General features: G+C 34.0%; 1 protein-coding gene across 1 annotated transcript in view; it reads right to left on the bottom strand.

The window, feature by feature from the left end:
* MALRD1 (MAM and LDL receptor class A domain containing 1) overlaps positions 1-25,927 on the bottom strand; it is a 491,205-nt gene that overhangs the window by 175,147 nt on the left and 290,131 nt on the right. The window contains exon 28 of the mRNA XM_075997515.1: positions 12,165-12,348. Coding sequence (XP_075853630.1) covers positions 12,165-12,348 — 184 coding nt within the window. The remainder of the gene's footprint in view (positions 1-12,164; positions 12,349-25,927) is intronic.

Raw genomic sequence — 25,927 nt, forward strand, 5'->3', positions numbered from 1 at the left:
CGCAGAGCAAGTGAAAACAAAGTGCCTCACACAGCTCAGCAAGTCACAGAGAAATACAGAACTGTTGAGCCTGTGTTTCTCCCAGTGTTCCCTGCTGAGTGTATCCACATGCTGCGTTTTGAACGTACTTATTTATTGCGTGGCTCTCTCCAGTCTTTGAGTACTTTGCCCTTGTCTCCATAATTCAACAGCCTTAAATTTTTCATATTACTTTTACATCACAGTTCCTTGTCTCCCATCCACTTATTTTTTAGGTAAAGTCATACATTTACTGAGAAGTTCCTCTGTTTTTTAGGAGTTTAAGATATTTTAAACTGCACTAGTGATTTTAATATGATTGATAATGTGTATATTAATGCTGTATAACTAAGTTATCTATAATTATAGTGGCTTGCTCCAACCCTATTTTCCATTAAGCCCCCTTCTTTTCATATCATTCCAGATAACAGGTTTATCAGAAATTCATATGTTATAGTAAAAAACTCATGTATTTATGTGTCAATGGGTGTGTGTATGTGTTCCTTCAAATATAAGAAGACAGGCCGGGCGTGGTGGCTCATGCCTGTAATCCTAGCACCCTGGGAGGCTGAGCGGATTGCTCAAGGTCAGGAGTTCAAAACCAGCCTGAGCGAGACCCCGTCTCTACCATAAAAAAATAGAAAGAAATTAATTGGCCAACTAATATATATATATATATATAAATCAGCCAGGCATGGTGGCTCGTGCCTGTAGTCCCAGCTACTCGGGAGGCTGAGGCAGGAGGATCGCTTGAGCCCAGGAGTTTAAGGTTGCTGTGAGCTAGGCTGACACCACGGCACTCACTCTAGCCTAGGCAAGAAAGCAAGACTCTGTCTCAAAAAAAAAAAAAAAAAAAATATATATATATATATATATGAAGACAGGAAATTGGTTTCTAGCTCTGGATTAATATTTGTGCATGAATAAATGTCTGTAAATTTTATCATAACCTGTTTATGTTTGGTCCAACTAGATATAATTTTCTTTTGTTTCACATCTATTTATTTTAAATACAACTACAGCTTCTATATATTATACATTAATATATATTCATACTATATAAATATGTATAGTATATAGTGTGTATATATATAGCACATAATATATATATATAGTATATAACTCTTAAGGACTGAAGAGCATTATCTTTCAAATATGTAATGGCAAATTTAAAAAATATACATTATAAGTATAGAATGGAAGACATTGATTAATACTCATTTTGAATAGACAGTAATATAATATAGCTCAGTGAAAACTGAAATACCATATTGTCACAAATACTTTATGAAATGGTCTTACTGACCTAGGTACTAAGTATGAAGATGTTCATTTTAATTGAAACAAATTCTAATTAGAAATTACATGAACTAAGGATAATGTTAACATTCAGATTTACAGTTGCCTTTATTTGAACCTAAAGATATTTCAAGGGCTATTTAAGCCTTACTAAGATGTCTGCTCAAGTAATTATTTTTTCTTAATATTATAAATGAACCAAGTTATATCATTGTACTTAGATTATAATCAAGTATTATCACATTACTTATAATATTTAGTTTATGACTATGTATGTTTATAATTACATCTTTAAATATAGACCTTTTTAACATTTAAGCGCTAATTTTCTCAATTTTATTGAAAGGTAAAGCAATAGCTGATGCCTTCTATCTATGTTACAAATGGTTTACTTTAGTACAATGTTAAAGTAATTAGATCCATCTGTGGCTTTGATTTTTTAATTTAAATTAGCTGATTAATGACATAATAAACTCAATCACATAGTCCTTTTGTTTAAAAATGTCAAGGGACCAGGAATAAGAAGTATTCTCTGAGTTACAAGAAGCCAAAATAATTTTGGCTGTAAGGTTTAAAGAAGAACAATGCAGTTGGTTGAACACGGCAATGAGGCCTCTCTTGTGAAGGCTGTCTCAAATCACTTCAAGCAACAGAGGAAAGGAAGGGTCTTAGCTGGCAATGAGTGGAAGTTGAGAGTTGATGCCACAAGGACTATCTCCACCTCTTGGTTCAGAATTTTGTTTAGTGTCAACTTCATTCATCCTGAGTACTTTTCTCAAAAGGTTAGACCCTGAGATGCTAGACGCTCTTCGTTAACATGTTTAAGAATCTGAAGATATAAGTATACTTCTCTCTTATATCTTCAGGTTGAATAAATTTGCAAAGGATCGGTAGCTTGGTTGCGATTTCTTTTTGTTCATTAACTAAGCAACCACCATCCTCAGAATGTGACCCTAAACACAGCAAAGTATTTATTTCCAAGATTACAATGCCAGGAAACCCAACATCAAACACAACTCTACACATATGCAGTATGACTCTATAGTAGCTCTAACTGTAAATAATGTCCCTCTATGCAATGTAGGAAATTTCATCATGTATTATGATGAGCTAGATTTTATTACATTGAAATCTCATAAAATACTATATTTTGTTTTTTATCACTCAACTGTACATATCTAAAACAAATTGGCTGAGGGACTCTCCTATACAAATTCAGGAGGACCAGCAGATGTAGGTATGCCATCTGGAACATGAAGCCCCTTCTAACACACAGGGGGGACCAGGAGAAATGTATTTTTAGATCCAAAATAAAACAAATATGAAACAATGAGAATCATACACTTTGTTTCAAATGCTTCAAAACTGGAAGTGACACATGCTACTTTCTCACAGCACACTGGTCAGATCTTACTGACATAGACCTATCTAACTGAAAGAGAGACATGGGGAGAAAAAAATAGATATTTTGCAAATAGTAAATATTTCTACCATTTATGGTGATGAGTTAAAAATATAGCATTTGTTTATATATCAATGATAATGATATCATTGTTCTTCTCTTTTGATGACAAATCAAAAATTTCCAGTCCATAAAAATCAGTTTCAATAACTGAAAAGTCAAAATTAATAATTAATAATTTTGCATCGATATATGACATATATTTAGTAAAATATGCATTTACATATGGACATGTTATTAATACTGACATGTAAGTTGAAGAAATATAATCAGGGCATTATACTTATTATAACAAAATATTTTCAAACATGATCTTGACATTTTTTGTTAATCAATAAAAGATATTTGCCGAAATGTAAAGTAGTTACTTCAAATCTGACTATGTTTTTATTTGAGAAGCATTGGGCATTTTACCCAGCCAATAAGTAAAGTTTAATTTGAAGTACAGATTTAATTTAAAGACATAAATTGGCTCTGACATAAAGAGTATACTTAACAAATTATACCCTTATCAGCAAAAAGTTTTAGTTCTAGGTACAAAAGGTGCATTGCAGGGTATAAGGAAACCTATAATAAAATAGTCATATAAAATCAGGTAAAGAAAGAAACTGCTATGACCTGGGTCTGGTTCAAATTACATAACATTTGTAGTTAAGGTTTATTTTATTTTCCCTCCCTCCACTTAAAATTTGTTTGAATCCAAAAATAAAACAAGCCTGTCATACTGAGGATTGGTTAAATCTTAAAAATTTTAAAAACAGAATTCACATTTTACAGTGTTTTAAAATACCTCGACAAATATTACTAAAATACTCCACTGTTGGGAACCCTAATGATATGCCTGATATCACCTGGGTTTTTGTTGTTGTTGTTGTTGTTTTGGGTTTTTTTCCCAAGAGTGTTTGAAATCACTGACAAACCAGGTATTGCAGACTATTCTCCTTGTGACATTGGACTGGCTCGGTTCTCCCCTCTTTCTCTCTTACGGTTCTCTAGAATAGCTGTAGAAGGTGGTGGGAATGCAACATCTTGAAACAAGAGGGGACTGGCTAGAACAGCTCAGCTTCTGCTCCAGGTTCCCTTAGAAACAGGACATCCTTCAATGATGCCCAGCAAGTCCTGTTTTCCTCGGGGCATCAAACCCAGGGCAGGCTACTTTCCCAGGTCCCTCAGCTGTGGGACAAATGGGCACATGCAGATGAGATTTCATTCATACTGGGCAGTTTTCCCAAGGCTTGGGGGAGCAACTCTCAATGAATCCTAATCTTCTGTTGTCCCTTGCTACCTATCTACAAAGTAATAAATCTACATCATGTCCACTTGTTTGTATAGTTCTGTCTCGACAGACTCAGATGAATTGGCAACCAGTGCACACTGCACCTGCTTTTCAGATAGGTCAGGTGCTATGTGACTGCTTTTAACCCCCAAGTTATTCATCGTGATTTTAGTAGCATTCTATGATCCATGGCTAACTATGGATAAGTTTCTGTGCTATTAAGTATCAGTAAGGAAATGAACCCACTTGATATTATTTAGTGTAACATCTAGGTACCTCAAATTTCCAGAGTTTTGGGAATTTACTTAAATATTATGTTAATAATAATGATGATGATGATAGTTATCATATCTAACACTTACTGAATAGTTACTGTGAAGTATTACTATTTAAAGCACATGGCATAGATTAACTTTTAAATTCTCATACTCACTTTATAAGGTAGGTTTTTTTTTTGCCATAAAGAAATTGAGTACATATTTAAGATCACATAGCATGAAAGCAGCGGAGCCAGGATTTAAACTCAGGAAGTCTGAGTCCAGAGTCTGCTTGCTTAACTCCTAATGCTGTGAGAAGATCCCTAGTGCAGAGCAGGCATTCCCAATGGCAAGGCCCTGTTGGTGACAATCATCACTCTCTCTCCACCCTTTTCTCCTTCTGCTCTATCAACATGCTTCTCTCCTAGCACATCTGCCTCACTGGTCCTTAGGCCTGGACTTCTCTTCCCTGAAATGTTTGCATGGTTGCTTCCTCATTTCATTAGGTCTTTGCCCAACTCTAGCCTTCAAAGAGACTGTTTTTGACCCTTCTAATGAGGCTTACTACCTGCTCTGGAGAAAGTTCTCCATCACTTTCTCCTGGTATCATTCCTTGCACTTATCACTACTACATAAAACAGTAGTACATATTACTTTATTGTTTATCGGCCACCAGAATGTAACTCCATGAAGACAAGGACTTGCTCTGTTCTGAATTTTCATATATATAACAAGATTTGAATACATAGTCTTTATTATGCATCTGTCTGTCCATCTGTCCATCATCCATCCATCCATCCTTATATCCACTCCTTCATCATTGATCCACCCTTACATTATAAAGTGCTACATATTATCTATCTATTAACTATTAAATATAAAAGTCACCTTTAATTATTTCATTAGGGTGAGATGTTTTATTATTATTTTCCTACTCATTACCATCTTTTTTTTTCTTTTTCCCCTTCTTTTCCTGACAACATTTACTTTAAAAGAAAATTGTGAGTGATCTGAATGCAGCACTTGAAACACTCCTATGTGGAGAAGAAACAGAGCTTTTCATCTAAGCTATGGGGAAAAGGTAATTTTGAAGTTAAACCCTACAGAGTTCTGTTTATAGATTTATTTATTCGTGAATTTTATGTAGAGCAATCACTGTTTTGTGATCTCCCGAAGTTCATCTGAACCCACAGTGATGCTGTACCGAAATCATTATCTTCATGCCACTATTTTTCACTCTTGATCAATTGCTGTTTAAAGGACACTTAGGAGTCATACATACAGTTTTTAAAAGGAAAAATTGAAAGGTGTTAAAGTGGTTATAATCTAAAAGAATATCTTTTTAGGTTATGTGTGAAGACAATGTACAAGACATCTAAAATTATAATAATTCTGGCTCCTTTTTATTCCCAAATTATTTTGTTTTTTTCCACATTTAGGATTATTTTGGGGGCCTGGGTGCTTTGCTGTGAATAATTTAGAGAAAGACTGAGTAGTTACTGTCTATTTAGAAGACACTAGAAATATTTTCTCTTCCCTAAATTATTTCTTCCTTTTTCCCCTGAACTGAAAATTAGTCATCATTCAATTGGATTTTCTAGATACTCAGTAGAAAAGGCAACGTTTTATACCATTATTGGATCACACCCTAAGATCCTGGGTTTGCCAATGTCTTGGAGACAGTTCACAGAGAGGTCCTGGAAAGAGAAAACACAACGGAGAATACAGTGGGGAAGGAGAGAAATGCCAGAAGTCAAGAAACAGTCACAGAAAAGGGAAAATGGAAAAATCCACAACGCCAAACACTGTGGAATGCACACGCTGCAGCCCTGCTCTGAGTAGTGTGCATATTACATCCCACAGAGCTTTCTGCAGCCTCCAGATGAGCGGTCCCCAGCCCTTTTGGTACCAGGGACTGGTTTCATATAAGGTAATTTTTCCACAGACCAGGGGTGGAGGGGATGGTTTAGGGATGATTCAAGCACATTTATTGTGTACTTTATTTCTATCATTATAACATTGTAATATATGATGAAATAATTATATAGCTCACCATGATGCAACCTCTCTGCTAATGATAATCTGTATTTGCAGCCGCTCCCCAGCACTAGCGTCACCACCTCAGCTCCACCTCAGATCATCAGGCATTAGACTCTCATAAGGAGCCCGCAACCTAGATCCCTCACATGTGCAGTTTATAGTAGGGTTCCCACCCCTGTGAGAATCTAATGCCACCGCTGATCTGACAGGAGGCAAAGCTCAGGTGGTGATGCAAGTGATGGGGAGCAGCTGTAAATACAGATGAAGCTTCACTCGCCCATGTCCCTGCTGTGCGGCTGGGTTTCTAATAGGCCAGGACCAGTACTGGTCCATAGCTTGGAGGTTGGGAAGAGCAGCTCTAGACAATCGATCAACGTTTGCTGAACATGAGAAAATGAAGGAATGGAATGGAATCTAATTTTGAATGTTGATATGAAAAGTGTTGTGCCTAAAACAACGATGAGCTTTTCACTTTGCTCATTTAGAATTTTTTTAGACTTTTTTTTAATTTTATTTTTTATTTCAGCATATTATGGGGGTACAAATGTTAAGGTTACGTATATTGCCCATGCTCCCCCTTCCCCCTCAAGTCGGAGCTTCAAGCCTGACCATCCCACAAATGTTGCACATCTCATTCATTATGTTTATTTTTAGCCAACAAATATTCAGGTGTTTACTATATCTCACACATTCTTCAAAGCACTTTGTATGGAGTTAATAATTTAATCCTCATAAGAACTTTATGAGATAGAAGCATTATTATTACTATTTTATACATGAGAAAAATGAGGGAAAGGAAGATTATTCAACTTGCCTAAAACCACAGAGCAGATAGCAAGTGGGTAAGCTAGCGTTAACACCCAGTGGTCTTGTGTCACATGTGGGCTCTTGAACACTCACATGAATGCTACTTAGTATTAACAGTAAGCTCAATAAATATCAGATGACTGATTGTACTTAATAAATGGCTATACTTAAATAATATTCTGATTGAAAATCCAGTAGTCATTTAAATTTAGAACTTTATAATGACAATGATGGAGTATTCCTTTCTTCTCAATATAAATTCTCTTCCTACTTCTCTGTTCTGTGGAATAGTTGCTGCATTTTACAAGATTTGTGTATAAACCATTTTTAAACCAACTTGAATAGAAAAAGGTGAGATATCAAATTTATAATCTGTCACTTATTTTTCTATAAAAACTTACTTGCTTCCTTATTAACTTGTCCAAAAAGGAGAGATGCTTCTTATTGTGCTCCTGTACAGACTATAGGATATGCCCATTCTTTTGCTCTATTTCTCTTTTTAGAAAAATGCAATAAATTTGATAGTAAATTGAAGATAGCACCATATTGTATTCAGAATGCAAAAAAGAATATTTCTAGCTTTATGTTGTCTATTTGCTGAATACTATCTAATAAATTGAGTTGTACATTTTTGAATGGAAAAGCAAGAAATAAATATGAAGCTTAAATAGCTTTTTTATTTGCAGGTAAAGTAGGTAACCACCACATATATACCATACATATTATGGTATATACACATATAATACATGTATATGTATGCATATATGTGTGCATATGTATATGTATATACATATACATACACGGACAGTCCCCACTTTATGAAGTTCAATTTAAAATTATTCAATTTTATGACAGGTTTATCAGGATGTAACCCCATAATAAGTCGAGGAGTAACTGGATTTACAATGATGTAACATAATGTTTTTTTTAAAAAACACAGACAGTGACAAGACCTGTGTACTGTTTATATCTATAAGGGAGAAGGCAGGAGAATCACAAAACATCTGACTGATATTCACTGAAAAACACAGCCAGTAGGTTTGGGAATGGCAGCTAACCCTGGAGCAGGTTTTATCCACTTTGAGAAAGAATGGATCCAGGGGGTCTGCGAGGCTGGAGCAGACTGTGAATTCTCAAAATTGGTCCTTCAGGATGCCCTTCCAAGACAGCAGCCCACATTCAAACACAAAACAAAATGTAAAACAAAAACCAAATATAAACACTGCCAAAAGTGAAATCAAATCGAATCCAAGTGATAGAGGGGGACTTGAGCCAGGAAATATCAAAAAGCAAGTCATTTGATTTTTTTTAGATTTATACAGATTGTATAAACATTTATACTCTTTTTGGATTTTGACCTTAATCATATAACTTTAATCATGTCATTTTAGAACCTCAGTCTCCTGATTTGCAAAATGGCAGGAACACAATAGATCATCTCTGTGGTTTCTCTACAGATATCTGACTTTAGAGTCTATGCCTGTATTTTTTAAAATTTCAGAATCATTGAGATAAAAATTTTAAATTTGTGAGTGGAAATGAGGGAAGGTAGATTATACATATGACATATATATTACATGTGTATATACATATATGTTATATATTGTATCCATATATGATAGTATATACAGATGCTCCTTGACTTTTGATTGGGCTATGTCCCAATAAAAGCATCATAAGTAGGAAATGCATTTAATAACCCAATAAACCTATCATAAAGTAAAAGAAATTAAGTTCATAGTATGACTACAATTTATAATAGTTTACTATATAAAATTAATATATAGTTTCAAATAGCTAGACGGAGGATATTGAATGTTTTCAACAGAAAGAAATGTTAAATGTTTGAAAAGATGTTATGTTAATTACCCTGATCTGATCACTATACATTGTATGCATCAGAAAATCATTTGGTACCCCATGAATATGTATAATTATTATTTGTCAATTTAAAAATAAATTTAAAATAAAAAAAAACATTGTCACATCAATGTAAATCCAAGTACTCCTCGATTTATGGGGTTACATCCTGATAAACACATCATAAAATTGAAGAATTTTAAATTGAACCTCATAAATTGGGGACTGTCTGTGTGTCTGGGTGAAGATACCCCTTATTAGCTAGCAACCTCTTCCCACCACCTCCCCATTCCATCAGTCCTAAGCAAAGACTAATCTACTTCCTGACCCTATACATTTTCCTATTCTACACATTTCTCTAAATGAGAATATACAATATTTTTTGTGTGCGTGTGTGTGACTGGTAGAATGTCACAGAAATAAAACTAAGTCATTTTTAAAACTCTTCATCTCAAATGGGGAACAGCAAAAATTCCATTATAAATTTTGCTATAACCTGTTTGCATCTGATTTTAAGTTGATGTCCTAATAAAGGGCAATAATGTACCATATGACATGTTAATAATAATAATAATTGTAACAATAAAATGTGATATTAACATAAATTTCATTATGTGTCAAGATTATTCTAACAACCTCACATATACTAACATTTACTATTCACAGAAACTTATAACGGGAGTCCTATTTTTATCACCTGAGATTTATTCATGAGGAAACTGAGGTAAATCAAAATGAAGAAACTTACCCAAGCTAAGTGACAGAGCCAGACGCCCAAGACGTTTGACTCAAGACTCCTTGTTTTTAACCAATATGATAAAATGCCTCTCTGACTTTTAGGTATTTTGCCCAATACCATTCTCTTCTTCTAAACTGGCAAAAGTAGAAACAACTTAAGGTAACTTACACTCTAAGCTCCTTCTCATTACCCATGTTACATAGTTCTGATATTTTATTGGCACATCATTTAAAACGAAGAGAATTTAAAAATTATTTTTAGTTCCATTCATAGTCTTTCAAACTTTCCCATAAGGTTTTTTTTTAATGCTTTCTATCTTAATTATAAAAAAATATGAAAATCTTCATTATTTGTAGAAGGCTGGGATATTAAAAAAACAATGTCTGCTTCTTCCTAAAATGTATCCAGTATGCAATTGATCATATTCAACTATAATTGACAGCACGATGCCTCTTTATATGATGACATAGGGAAAATAACTATAGACTTAAAAGTAGTTTATCACTACATATAAAATATTACATTATAACTTAGCTGAGTGTTGGCCTGAGTCGAACAAAATTAATTATAATCACTTAAATTCTCCTAGGACTTTAAGACAAGTAAGAAAAGAAATGGTGAAAACTTCTACACGAAACCGGGCAAAGCTAGAATAATAACTCTCAGTTCCTTTCTGTCCTGAATCAACCCTTCTAGGAATCATTCTGCTTCTCTTGAGAGGAAAGGAATTTCTCTTCTTTAAGAAAAGCTTCTTTCTTTATAAAATCTAAGAAAAAGTATTGAGGAATTTTTTCCTTTTTAAGTTGCCAAAATAATTTCTAGATTGAGTTACTAATCATAATAGAAATTCGACATATTACTAGGAAAAGTTACAAGGGAAGAGTTTAAGAAGCACAATTTCACGTCTCAGATTCCTTTTTCGCAATTATATGTGCAGAGCCTCATTTTCTTTTGTTCAATCACTCTCTTCCAAACATCTTCAAGCTCAAATTCTGTCTCCCACATGACAGAGATACCTGGAGACCTGAGCTCCCTAGATCACATGGGACACATGAATTCTGATTTTACATAACATATGAGCAGCTGAGAAGCAGCTACCTTTTCTGGAAACATGGGCGGGAGGTGGGGATGAAGCTTTAAAGCATTTCTTTTTAAGCTGAACTCTTTGAAACAGCACTGCTCATAAAAAGAGCAGATGCTGTAACACCACCAAAAACCATCGTCACATTTTTGAACTGCCTCAGTGAAATGATATTTTAATATGAGAGCAACAATAAAACTAAACAGCATTCAGGTTTAGCTCTTTGGTCGCAGAGGCTTGCTGCCAAGAGAATCAGTGTAGAAAACCACAGAAGGCATATCTTTCACTGGCAGAAGATTTCACACAGCACTGTTTTGGAAACCAAATGGGATAATTCTCTGAAAGAACTTTGCAAACTGTGAAATTGTACAAATGTATTTATAATTATTTTTGACATTTTCTGGATAGTTCTGTAAAGAGACTCTAAGTGTAGTAATACTTCACATTTGGAAACATGATAAATGATAGCAAACTTTCTTTCAAGTTACAGTTCACAAGCTGGAGTAGCATTTTTAAACCCCCTATGCCTAGCTTGAATTCACATTCTGCTTGAATTTCACCTGGTTGAATTTATTTCTCATCTGTGCACTAACTGCCAGCTTTCTAGCCCTTTTTTACTATTTTATTTTTAATTGATTCAAATTAGATAAATGCATGTGAACATTGTAAATTATATGGAAAAATAATTTCAACGGAGAACACTTCTACATGTTAGAAAGCAGACGGTATGAAACAAAGAGGGGAGTTACTTGTGCAATTGAAAGATGGGGAAGGTATTGCTGTGGTCTGAACATTAAACACTACCTACCCCAGTCAATTCGTATGTTGAAATCCTAACCTCAAGGTGTTGGTGTTGGGAGGTGGGGTCTTTTGAAATGAAAGGTGATTAGGTAATGAGAACAGAGTGCTCATGAAAGGAATTAGTGTTTTTATAAAATAGGCCCAAAGGAGCTCATTTGCCCTTTCCGCATGTAAGGACACAACAAGAAGATGCCATCTATGAACCACAAAACAAACCCTTGCCCGATGTTGAATTTGCCAATGCCTTGATCTTGGACTTCCCAGCCTCCAGAACTGTGACAAATAAATTTCTGTTATTTATAAGCTACCCAGTTTATGGCAATTTGTTATAGCAGCCAAAACAGACTAAGACAGGTATTGTCTCTTAACATGTAATTGTAAGTTCACTATTATGAAATTATACCTTTCAACTGATTTGTGTATACAAAATATGTAACAGTAGAATATTTTATAAATGTATAACAAAAATAAAATAGCTAGATTATAAATGTGCTTCCAAATAGAAGTGCTTTCTGGAAACTTACTGGTTGTGCAGTTTTTAAACTCAATATCATCAATTGCAGCTCCTCCTCCCAGATCCCTTGTTCTGATGCCTTGAAATATGATTTCAAAATTCCTTAACTTTCCTAGCAGGATGTCAGCCTTTTGCCAGTGATCACCAGGGTTCTGGTTACTTTCTTCCCATACTTTTGTTAGTCCTTTCTCTGTCTGAAAGTAAAAAAGTTTATATTAGGGAAGTAATGAAACAAAAAAGAAGAAGAAGAAGAAAAAAAACAATCATTTAGGATAGAAACATTTGACCAATGAAAACTGAAAAATATTGGAACTCTGAATAATATCCATGATATAGTTTATCTCACCAAAACAGAGGTGTATTAATTTACTAAAGTATTTCCCAGAAGTAATACTAACAGGATTAGTAAAATTAGGATTAGTGGAATTTTCAGAGACATCATTATTATAAAGTATCCTACTAAGTTAAATCCACCTCTCTTTGCACATACACAAAATTCTTGATATTTGATGGAATTTGAACAGTTTACTGAAGCCCTGGGTTCACAGTTCTGGACGCTTCTACCTACTGTATCTTCTACTCATATTCTTTAATTATTGAGGTTTTACGTTCCTTTGAAGAGCTTAAATCACTGACACCAGGGAAGAGAAAAGAGAGATGAAAAGGAAGAATAGGTAGGAGAAATCACTTATCCCTGCTGGGTATGACAAACAAATTGAGCATAAAGAGAAAGCATAATTTCTAAGATTAGTCAGATTTTAAAAATTCTATTATTATATAATCATATTATTTTGATTTTCAAAAATTCTAGTATGGTTACTGTATGAGTAATAATAATTGTTCCTATACAAAATTCTTCAGTTGAAAAGGGAAAATTAATTTTCTAGAAAACTTACATAACTATCTCCTGAATCTGTCTTAGTCAATTTGTAGTATAATGTTTTAATATATAAACAGTCCCAGTGTAATATGACATGACATATAAAATTAATACAGCACATATAACCAAATAAAAATGATACCTACATTGAAACATCATATAGGCCAGGTGTGGTAGCTCACACCTGTAATCCTAGTACTCTGAGAAGCTGATGCGCGAGGATCCCTTGAGGTCTGGAGTTTGAGACCAGCCTGAGCAGGAGTGAGACCCCATCCATACTGAAAATAGAAAAAATGAGCCAGGCATGGTGATACATGCCTGTAGTCCCAGCTACTTGGGAGGCTGAGGCAGGAGGATCACTTGAGCCCAGGAGTTACATCACAGGACTCTAGTCCAGGCAACAGAGCAAGACTCTAAAGAAAGAAAGAAAGGAAGGAAAGGAAAAAGGAAAAAGGATATAGCAAAAAGGAAAAAGGAAAGGAAAGGAAAAGAGAAATAGCATATAAGCCAGCTGAGCACATAAGGCTTAGATTGTTAGATTGTATACACTATTCTTTTTATTTTAGGTCTAGCCTTTTCTGAGAACTAGATGATTTCAAAAACATAATGATGGATATTTAGCAAAGAAATATGTGTGTGTGTGTGTGTGTGTGTGTATACATATATAGCATTATGTTTATGATTAGCCCCCAAGTAATTAATACCCTTTAATATCCCTCTGTCCTGAGTCATTGTGTTTTCATGATGAATTCACAAGAAAAACTTTGTCTCTGAAGCTTGTAAACAAAACAGTAGAGAATAGAGGGAGTATTTAGGGGCATGACATCCAGAAAATCACGTAAGATCTTCCAACAGATTCATAGCACACAGCTATGATATACATAGTTTACAGATATTTTAAAGAATAAAGGCTAAGAAAAGAAGAAACTCACTCCAAGAGGGGATCCAAAGAGTTAGACATCCATAGTTTCATACTTTTAGGGAACTAATGTTAATAAATATGGCCAATGTCTTATTCTGCAGAGAGAAGCATGGATGTTTAAGTGGTTCTTCCTCTGTGTGGTTATGGAAAGTGCAACTACACATCATTTAATCTAAAATTAACTTTGCAAACCAATTAATAGTTCATAGATAGATCTTTCAACATCCTTTCCAAAACAACAACAAATCTTTCTAGCCAGAGAATTGTGTAGCTTCTGTACTGAAGGGGAGGGGAAACTCACACCTGATTAATGGAATTCCATCTTTCTGATGACTACAGAAGTCCTTTTCCAGGTTAGATTTTTTACCCTCAGTGATGTCTTAGTAATTTGGGATCAAAGAGATGATTAGTTAAATTAAAAATTAAATAGATTTGGGATCTCTCTGACACTTAGCAATATAAGAACCTGAGTATTGATAAAAGCTTGTCTTCATTTACAGACTTAATTCACTTTATTAACATTTCCTTTTAATCTGCCTGTACAGGTTACAAAATCACTTATTACCTATGTCAAGATCCCAAAGGATTTGCAACAAATACCATCAAAGAAGGTCATGTGATCACTTTAATCAATAAAATATGAACCATTTCTTAAATCTTACAACTGGGTTTCTAGTAAAAAAAAAAAAAGAGAGACTTAAATAATCTATTCCCTGTCATTTTATGTCATAGAAAATGAAGGTGAATTCTTTTCAAAACCAACCAAGGATCAACCTAATGATGGGGTATTGAAGAATACCCTTCTAGTATGTTTGCTATTGTCCTACTTTGGATGTAACATCAAATATTATCCCTATAATTATTAGAAATATTTATACAAATGTGCAGCAGAGATTTATTTATTTACTCGTCCATTCCCCTTCATTCTATTTATTCAGCAAACATCTGATGCTCACACAGTACCAAATACTATATTAAATGCCAACGATATAAGCTAAAGAGACAGGGAACCTACCATGTGAAGAAAATACTCTAACATAGGAGAGAGCCATAAAAATAAATTACTATAAAGTCGTACATATACAAATATATATATACACAGAACAACTTAAAAAAGTGGTGATGTAGTTAATACCAATTGTTTCCACATAGATTATAGCTTTATTTATTTACTTAATATTCTGATCTGATTTCAATTCTTTCTAAATTGAAAAAGAAAAAATCTCTTGCTTCCAACTCATGGCTTTACTACCATCCAAGTCTTTACCTTTTGCATATATGTTTGTGTTAAACTCGAGACCTCAAGGAAATAAATATGTGAAAAGTGATTAAATGCACTAACACTAATAAAAAATAAATGTTAATACAAAATGTTTAAATTTATAGAATCTGAAGAAATACTCTTTCCATACTTTAACCTTTTTCCCAACTAACAATTTATTTCTTATAAAATATACATATTAACTCTTTGTCTTATATATTTGCATACTTGTTTTGCAGTATGTACACCTTCATACTTTATACCAGTCTTTTCCTTTGGGGTCATGAAGAAACAGAGTAAGAAATACTACAAATTTAGAGATACTTCAAATTGTACGGACATATTAATAGATTCACTTGGAATTTCAGTTTAATATGTTTGAGGTAAATATATAAATTTTCCCCAAATTATTTGCCAATTTTCCCCAAATCATTTGATCAATACTTCTCTTTTTCAACTGATATCTTTATCATATTTTAAATCTGTTTCTAGACTTCCTATATCAGTCTTAGATCTCTCTATCCCTCCATCAATATCATACTTTTTAAGTCATTATATTTTCTTCTTCTGGGTATTTTTGGATAAACTTAATTTTCCATATAACTCCTACTAAGAACAGCTAAAACCTTTGGACATTATATATAATTATATACAATTACACAGAAATGTAAGGTGACTCTGAAAAGTGAAGAGAAGAAGGTAAGACTAGCTAGGGACTTCAGAGCTCAAGGAACCACAAAGTGATGAGTTGCCTAAGATTCCTCCCTCCATCATATATCCCAAAATGCACATGAGACCCTATCAACCTGGGAACTGCAACAGGTACACACTTCTCTCTACCACCAAAGGACCAGGAAAAGGGAAGTCTAGAAAGAAAGAAAATGCTTGGACAATAACTGCTCTACAACAGTCAAACACTACTGAAAAGCGAATCTGATTTTCAACCCCTAGTTGCAAAGGCTGAGTGAGGAGCCCAGACTTCCATCCACACTGGGCTGTAGCAAGGTCCCAAAGACCTCTCCCCCAGGACTTTCTCAGGTGAAAGGAAATCCAAGAGAATTTGTCCCCAGGAGACCTCCTCTAAATGAATGGTTGAAGTAACTTTATTAAATAGAAACTAAATACTAGAAGAAATCTTGGAACATCAGAAAGACAGAACACAGCAAAAATAGTAGTAAATATGATAGATTTTTCTTCTCTTCTTGGATTTTCTGGATTATATCTGATGGTTGAGGCAAAATTTAAACAATATATAACATGGTTATAAATGTAGATACAGAATATAATTAAAGGCTACATATTTTAAATGGAGGAGGGTATTTTTTTCTACATAACTAGGTCTTAATATTGTATTTTAATAGGTAATATTTTATTCCTCCCTAAATATTTTGTTCTTCTGATTTTCCTCATACATTCATGCTTACAAATAAATCTTAGAGTAATTTAGCAAATAATTGAAATATTTAAATATTGATTTATTTTACCTTGAGATATCATTTATTTTTCAACTTGTTCAGGTTAATTTCTATGCCACTTAATAAAAGGGTGTGTTTTTTTTTGTAGATAAGTTACACAGTTATAAATTTATTCTGGATATATTACAATGTGTGCCACAATGATGAATGCGATATGTCACTGTTACTTTTTTCTGGGGATTGATAATACTGTCAGGATGGCAAACTAGCAATGGCTGCTGGTTCCCTCACCCAATATCAAATCTGGAAGATTATAGAAACTACTGGGAGGAAGGGATTTCAGAAACATCAAAAGGAAAACAAATAAACAAAGAAATAAACAGAAACTGAGAAATACCTGGAAAGTCTAAAGATACCAATATCTTGAGTGGTGGAAGACACCAGCTAAAAATAGCAGTAAGCATGTAGACTGTAGGAGAGCTCCTGTACATTTGAGTCTTTCTCCTCTTTTGCCTTGAAATAATGATTTCAAGGAATATAGAATAATTTCAAGGAATATAGAATAATTTCAAAGAATATAGAAATCATCAGAACAGCTTCAGGTTGTAGTAAGTACGAAATACAAAGGCAGATAAAAACCATATTGATGTGGAGAGCTGATGAGTTCACTCTTCTCATCCAATCCCTCTTCAAATTCTTGGGAACATGGATTAGAATCTACCAATATTGCCATCTACATTGTTGCTTCCCAATATTTAAATGTTGGAGCAGCAATATAAGATACAGGGCCTAGTGGCAACTAATGGAAGTGATCCATAGTTGACCTGTTCTGCCTAAGACTCACCCTTCACACTTCCTTAAAGTCAGCTGAAGGACACAAAGAGCTGGCTTTCTGTCTTTTCCTAAATTACCAGAGAGAGCAACTCACGTTACCATGGTTGCATGAGTTCACAGGCCAAAATAACTAGGCTGTGAGGGGCCAAATAACTACTAAAGAATGACAATTAGTTGAACCATATTTAATAATCAAAGCAGAATTTTAAAAATAGATGGAAACAGAGTTTTAAAATCTTGTTATATACAATAAGAAGACAAGCAAACATATACCAATATAAAGTAAAAAAAAACAAAAATCATTTAAAAAAACAGAGCAGAAATATTGGGTATTAAAAATATTATATTTGACATGAAAAACATAATAAGTGAAATAAACAGCCAGATGATTATAACTAAAGAATTAATTAATGAGTAAAAAGATCAGATTAGGACACTCTCAGAGGAAGTAGCAGGGAAAATTATAAAGAGTAGAAAACAAAAGAAATATAAGGGATATTTTAAGGATAAAAAGCAGAGAGGCCTATATGTGAATAAAAGGATTTATAGAAAGTTTAAGAAACATAAGACATAGAAATATTTAAAAAAATAATATTTCTAGAAGGAAGACAAGTAATTGAAAGGGATCACAGAGTGTTCAAACAAGAAAGAGAAGGACAAATGCCCTTACGTACATGATAGCAACATTTAAGAACATCAAAGACAAAAAGAAAATGCTAAAATATTCTAGATAAAGAGATCAAGAATTAGATAGATATCAGAATTTTCAACTATAATACCTGATCAATATTCCTCAAAACTATCAGGATCACCCCAAACAAGAAACGTCTGAGAAAAAGTCACAACTAACCAAGAGGAGGAAAGGAAGGCATGACTACTGCAACAGAAAAATGACATCAGGAAAAACTGAAGAAATCTAGACATAGCATGGATTTTAGTTACTAAAGGCATACAATATTGTTTCACTAGTTATGACAAATGAACCATTCTCATGTAAGATGTTAATAACAGGGAAAAATGAGTGTGGGATATAGAGGAACTCCCTGTACTATCTTTGCAATAATTACATAAATATAAACTTGTTCTAAAATAGTTACTAAATAATTTTTAAAAAAACTCCTTTCACTGTCTATGTAATATATATTATAAAATATCATAAAATAAAATCTATATTAACATACATTATGTATACATTTTTGTATAATTCCCATGAATAACTAGAATTTATCAAATCCAATCTGAGAAAAACAGAAAAAATAATAACTATAAGAACTAACACCTAAATATGATATAAATATCCCTACATACCCTTCCATGTGTTTTTGCTGTATCACTGCTGGCAAAAGCCCTTTAAGGGTCTTCCTTTGATATTAGGAGCTGCATTCCCATCACCATCTGGATAAGTTGCTGTATTGTCTGACCTTTGTCTGTCTACAGAGTGTCTACAAAGTCACCAAGCATAATTCTCTTTGAGCCTTTCCATTCTCTACACAGGTGTTCATTATTTTCTCCACATTCATATGGTCCATTTTCTTCCATGTTCATGATTACAAGTTAATAAAGTAACATCTTACAGCTGTCTTCAGGTCATCAAATATAAATAGTGGTGGTAAAGAATTTCTTTTCCACAATGAACTAAAGTGAATTGTCATATATGTTTGTTCTACATATCAACTGTGCCACAAAATCTGTGATCTATGACCACTCTATCATCTACTGAATGTGTTATCAAGATATTCTTCAACTAGGAGATCAGGAGGTGCTGGTACAACATCTCGTAGACTAGCTGTTGCATGGTCATATCTCTGGTGGAGGCAGAGGAAATCACGTCTGAATATGCAGTGAGAATGTCCAATAAGCAGTCTAAATGGCATGCCTATTGGCCAAAATTTGACTTATCCATCCAGTGATCTTATAAAATGGATTTCCATAATAGGACATTAGGAGGCTGTTACTGCTCAAATAGAGGATGACACAATCTCATGATAAAGGGTTTCAGAGACCCTCTGTCAAACCTCTTTTCCTATCAGGTTTCTCTTCACTCCTCCTGCCTCAGCTACACTCGCCCTTTCAGTCCTCCAATGGCCCTAGCTCCCTCCCATCTAAGGACATTTATGTGAAATGCTCTTTTTCTTTCCCCATTTCAACCTAGTTAATTTCCATACACGTTTAAGCTGAATCACCACTGTCTTGTGGGAACCTTCATTGACCCTCTCATCAGGGGCATACTTCCCTGCCATGCATTCTCAGAGCACCTATGTACCTTTCCTTCTTAGCACTTATATACAGTCTTCCCTGGTGTGATAACTTGACAAATATCTCTCTCGTTAGATAAACAGAACACAATGATAGATACAATACAGAAGACAATAACAAAATCTGATAAACAGTATCTAGCACATATGCTTTGCACATAGCAGGTGCTTAATGAATAATTGCAGATGGAATGACTGTCTATGCACACATACATGTGTACACAAAGGAACTACAAGTACATTACATAACTGACACTGGATGTGCATGTAATATAAAGAAAGTATTTGAAAATGTATTTATTATTAAGCATTTACAATATTTCAGTTTCCTTTTCAAAATGTTGACGGGGCCTTAGGATATTGCAAGTTTGGGGGAGAAAGTGAAGATTTATCAGGAATGCAATTATCGGAATTATGGTAAAGCAATATTTAGGTGATAGGCTTTTTCTCTTCAAATGTCACCTTGAAGAAGCCTTTTCAGAACTTTCAAAATGGGTTCCATTCTCACTCATATTGCACCAACTTGCTTTTTTATAGCATAGCACTTTTCACTTCTCACTTCCCAAAATCATATTTGTTAATTGTCTGTCTTCCCCACCACAATTTAAGGTCCATGAGGACAAACTCTTTCTCCATCTTATTCACTTCTAGATCTCCCATGCCTAAAACAGAGACATGGTGAAGGCACTAAATAAGCATTTTTAAAATCAATGAATGTATATTTAATTTCAACTTAATAAATTAAAGTGTTGCATGGAATTGTTACCACTGGCTGACTCAAAACTTCCCTATACAACTATTGAATTTCAGATTCTTAACACAATTGCATAAATGTTAAATAAGCATTTAAACTCGCTAAAGGGTGTTTTTCTTAAACAGTGAGTTATTGCCTTCATGTACAATATATACTCATGTAGGAAATTTCCTGGGCCATAATATAATTGTTCTAAATCTTAGGTAATAAGTAATTATCTACAATATAGAATAGCTTATGGAGCTGCTTGTTATGACAAAGTTATTTTCAGAATGACTCTTGCAAGGTCTTTATTCTTTGCATAGAAAAGGCTCACTGGCCCAATTAAAATCCCAATCTATGATACTCAAGATGATTTGCTACTTAGTGATTGATGGCTGATTTCCTCTGTCTTTCACACTACATTTGGTTCTTGAAGGAGAAAAAATTCGTAGAGTTGAATATGGAAGAACAATGGCAAAAAATAAAAATGAGAAGTCCTTAGGAAGTATCTGACAGGAAGAATAATAAGAAAAGGCAGCGAGGTCAGAAGCAAGGTGTCAGTTACGAATGATTGTATCTGTCCCCTGGCACACTGTCGTTCATGAAGGTTGATAACCATTCAATGCAAACAGAAGGACAGGATTTTAGGGGAAAAAATATTGGACATAACTCAGCTTGCTTGTCTTCCTTGAGGGGTGGGGAATAACGAGAGAGAAATTATAACAAAGATATGCATGTGAGACAGCAAGTGTGTACAAATGACCAAAATATCTCAAGGAAAGATTCTTGTACAAATTTGTCTTCCCAAAGGAACGCCTGTAACATTGTTTATAAAGTGAATAAAAACCTTTCAGCAAGTATTAAAAGTAAAATTCTCAATATTAAATCCTATGGAAACTAATACTATCTAACAATAGACACAAGATACAACGTACAAATGTGTTACTACTCAGAAAAGCATATACTGTATTTTTGCAAGGGAATAGAATTTTCTTCCTTGATTAAATCGCTGGATTCATGGAAATAGGAATGCTGGTTTTCATTTCCTTAACAACAGACAAGTCGAAATATCCAAAATTTTATTCTCAATATATACTAATGAAATAGAAAGATATATCGAATAAAATGCAAAATGAGCCTATAGATAAAGCAACATAATATTAAATAATAGAAGAATTAAGTCAATAATAAAAGAGATAATTCTAGTCATTAATTCATGCAGGATGGTAATTAAGTAGGATAAAGAGTGGTTTATTAATTAAAGATTAGAACCCCAACATAATAAAATTACTCATTTTCCCCACTTATTCAACCAATATAGGGAGCATGAAGTCTATGTCAGACACCATTCTACTTGCTGATAAATTGTTATAATAATAGAAACAAAACTCAAAATTAAGCTTGTTTTACATAAATTCTAAAGAGGTATATTTAACCTGCTCAATGCATTTAGTACTCCTTATTGCCGGTAAGGAGACATAATGAAACCTGAATAGAGATGATTTATATTAAGGTTGTATTTTCATTCAAATCAATAAATATTAAGTGCCTTTATATGTCATTAATGAAGCTGAGTGTCACATGGGAAAAAAATAAGACATGATTTAGGGGCTCACAAATAAGTGGGAATGAAAACATATAACTATTACACTTGTTTGTCAGCAAATTCCATTATAATATAGAAAAAAGGGATAGTACTTGGGTGGGGTTGTAGTGAAATAAAGGGCCTGTATGAAATGAGAAAGGTGTGGTAAAGTAAGTAGCACTTGAAATGGGCTTCGATAACTGAAAACAGTATATACCAAAGCAAAAAGTAAATGTGAAAATTCCAAGCAAAGAAAACCACGTCATTGAAGGCACTAGGGTATGAAATTGTTTGAGTATTTTGGGAATCCTAAATAGTTTGATATGGTGATAATATCAATAGTGAGTTAAAGACTAAAGAATCAAGACTCAATATTAATATAGGTCATATTCTAATAAGTGTCTTTAATTCCGTGCTCAGGGTTTGAGAATCAATGAGAAACCATTGACAGGTGTTAAGCAGGGGAGTCACTTGATCAGATCTGATTCAGAAAGATCAAGCTAGGGACACTGGGCAGGATAAATATATAAAGGGGAGAAATACATGCACTGATATAAATGGGTTAGGTTAGGGTAGGGGTTGTCGAGGTAGGGAATTTGGGGAGTGAAGCCTGGGGGAACTGAAAATAGGCATTGCATTGGAATATATGAGAGATTTGAAGGTTGCATTAAAGATCCCATTGGCCTTAGATATCATAAATTTATAATTAAACTGATGAATGCAAACAATTAGTCTCTCAGTAGCTCAAAATCAAGGACTAGAAATCAGATGATTATTGAGCATCTGGGAGTAAAATGTCGAGTGTGAGGTTAAGGAAATTTGGGGCTGCAGCATTTATCAGAAGAAGTCACATGCTTAGCAGTTAGGATTTCAGCCTCCGGGTATAGAGTGACTCGGAATCTTACATCATTTACTAGTTGTGTGACTTTGGGCAGGTCACTCAATTGATCTTGGCTTTGTTTTCTTCAGTTGTAAAATGAAGGAAATAGTAATACTGATTCACAGTCCTTTGTTTCAAACCTCTGTGATCAAGTGTGTTTATTAAATTCAGAATTGTTCAAATTTTAGAAAGATATTATACTACAAATACCATATATCAGGTGTAATAACCCAGTGAGTTTGTAACAGCAATTTCATAATAAAATACATGAACGTTTTCAAAGTAAAACATATGACTATTTATATTCAATGGAATAAACAAAGACTCCAAAGGGCCTCATGTCAGTTTTTATCTGATTTGATGTCATGAGAGTTTACAATTGTTTTTTTAAATTTTGAGGTTTTTAGACTTTGAATTTATGAATAGGAAAGTGTGTAGACTGTAGCTCCTAATGTTTATGTAGGATTATGATGATTAAAAGAGATAATATATGTAAAGGATTTTGGAGAGCCCCTGAGCATGAAAGCACTAAATAGGTCTTGAGATGGTGGTGCTGATGGAGAAAAGGCAGATATTAAGAGAATTAGTAGGATTTGGGATTACCAGAAGATAAAAAACAATGTTAGTAATTTGAGAAATAAAATGATAGAAGATTGTATTCAGAGATTAGAATTTCAGAGTTGAAGAATTCAGAATCAGAACAATTTCAGGTGAAGTAAGCTTTTCTCGGGCAGTTGCCTAGGTTTGGTTTTCTAAGAGAATTAAAAAAAGGTAAATAAATGCATGAGCTGACAAAGAAGGACTACCTGTGATGAAATTAACCAAATATGAAACATGCTGTGAAAGCTATGTGAACCTTTTCCAGACGACCCACTCACCTCCTAATGGCCAACAACTCCCCCAAAGCCTCCCTTCCCAGCCCAAGAAGAAATGAAAGTGATATTGGGCCAAACTATTATTTACTCTGTCCACAAGGTGGGGACGTTGACCTAGAACAGTTGATATTCGTCAGAACTTCTGGACAGGTGAGGAAGAAAGAGGCCAAGTATTTACAGTTCCTGATGTGTCTAGTTCCAGAAATTACTGTATACAATTTGATATTTGGTCTGCTTGAATATGCATAAATAGTTGTAGCTAGTATAGGTAAGTTTCTTACTGGGATTGCCTTTCAGGCAAATTCCATGTCTTATTCCATGTCTCTGTATTTCCCTATCAAAGATGCCCAGTACAATATATACTATATAGCGGATACTCAATAAACTATAAAATGATAGATGCTTTTCTGACTTTCCTGTGTGTATGGACTATATATAAATTATAATAATATGAACACAAGAATAGTACTTATACTGGCAGTCTTAGATGCAGTCTATATAATGCTAATAATAACCCTGAGAAGTACCTATTGCTAATCTATTTTACAAATAAGGAAACTGAGGCTCAGAGTAGCTAGGGAACAGGCTTAGAACACATAGCAAGAAATGTATGAGTAAAGCAGAGATTGGGTCCAGGTTTTCCTGAATCTGATGTCCATGCTGCCTGGAATTGGTGAGCTAAGCTAGCAAGAGACTGTCTGCAAGATGTGGTTTATGCCCTTGCTAGGCCAATTGTAATATTTCTCTTTAAAAATGCAATAGCAACACTTACTCTATAAATTTATTATCTGGACATTTTAATTACTGAAACACCAGGGTGAGAACTAAAAATAAAATTTTGATTTGGTTCAGCCTTCCAATTTATTATGTATATAACAAATAGGAGAGCCATGCTTATTAAGGTTTAATATCACAAAGGGGCTGTGTATGTCCCTTAAAGCCTTGGGCAATTGCGCTGAGACCCAAATGCCCATGAATAGTGGATTAATTACTCAGTAATAAATGGCAAGACATTTACTAGGGAGAAGAATATTATATAGAAAGAATAGTTATTGCATTTATTTATTTACATCCTTATTCCAAGGACTAAAAAAATGGAGATGTAGGGTATAACAAGATAAAACAGTGATAAAACTGGTTAAGAGAAAATTCATGTGGTAAATATTAGGTAAATCCTAGTACACTGACCTAGATGTCAGTAGACATTCTTCATAGACACAGTTGTTAATTGAAAAGAAACTGCAAATATAATAAACACATGCGTACATAAACACCTGTGTCTATAATTGAAAAGAGGAAGGTAATTAGAGAAGTGTTAGGAGAACATATTAAAAAGGATATAAAATTCTACCTATAGAGTTGGGATGCCAGAATTTCTTCCCATTTATCAAAGGCTGTAAATTTCCAAACCTCATGAGGGCTAGTAGGAAAAAGTCCTGACCAATTAGTAACGTCTTTCATGGGAGCTGGATGGGAGACAATAGTGATTTTTGCAGGTATGTCCCATCCCTTAAACTTATGGTAAGTGACAAATGAACTAAACTCTTTCCCTATTTTCAAACTTCATTCATCTGTAATTACCTTATTTTGAGATCAATGGAATATTATGGGGAAAATGGCTCTCTATTTATTTGACATGCTTTTAACTACCCCATCTTCCTCATCTGAAACATGAAAACAGTGACATTGGCCTTGGAGGCCTTTGTGAAGATTGGAAACCAAGTGTTTAAAGCTACAAACATGATGCCTGGCATATAGAAGACATTACATTTTACCAATATATGTTCAACCATAAGCAGTCATTATTGTTAATGAATTAAAAAAAGTTTTCTAAAATGTAATTGTTCAAATAAATATCATCACTCATCCCATTTTCTTTCTAGTGACATACTTTGGGAGGGGTATGTAGAAAAAGAAAACTAAGAAAAAAATATACATATATTTTAATTTCTCATGGGTTAGATTAATGCTCTGGGATTTGGGGAGGAAGTGAGACTAATGAATGAGCTGGTAGCTTGTGGCTCAAAGGAGACTCTAAGGGCATATAACGAACCTTATTTTAATATTTAACAATGCAATTGCCCTACTCCAAAACTCTGGGACCTCAGAAGTTTTCATGTTAAATCTATG

This window comes from Microcebus murinus, chromosome 25, assembly GCF_040939455.1.
Source record: "Microcebus murinus isolate Inina chromosome 25, M.murinus_Inina_mat1.0, whole genome shotgun sequence".
Lineage (NCBI taxonomy): Eukaryota > Metazoa > Chordata > Mammalia > Primates > Cheirogaleidae > Microcebus > Microcebus murinus.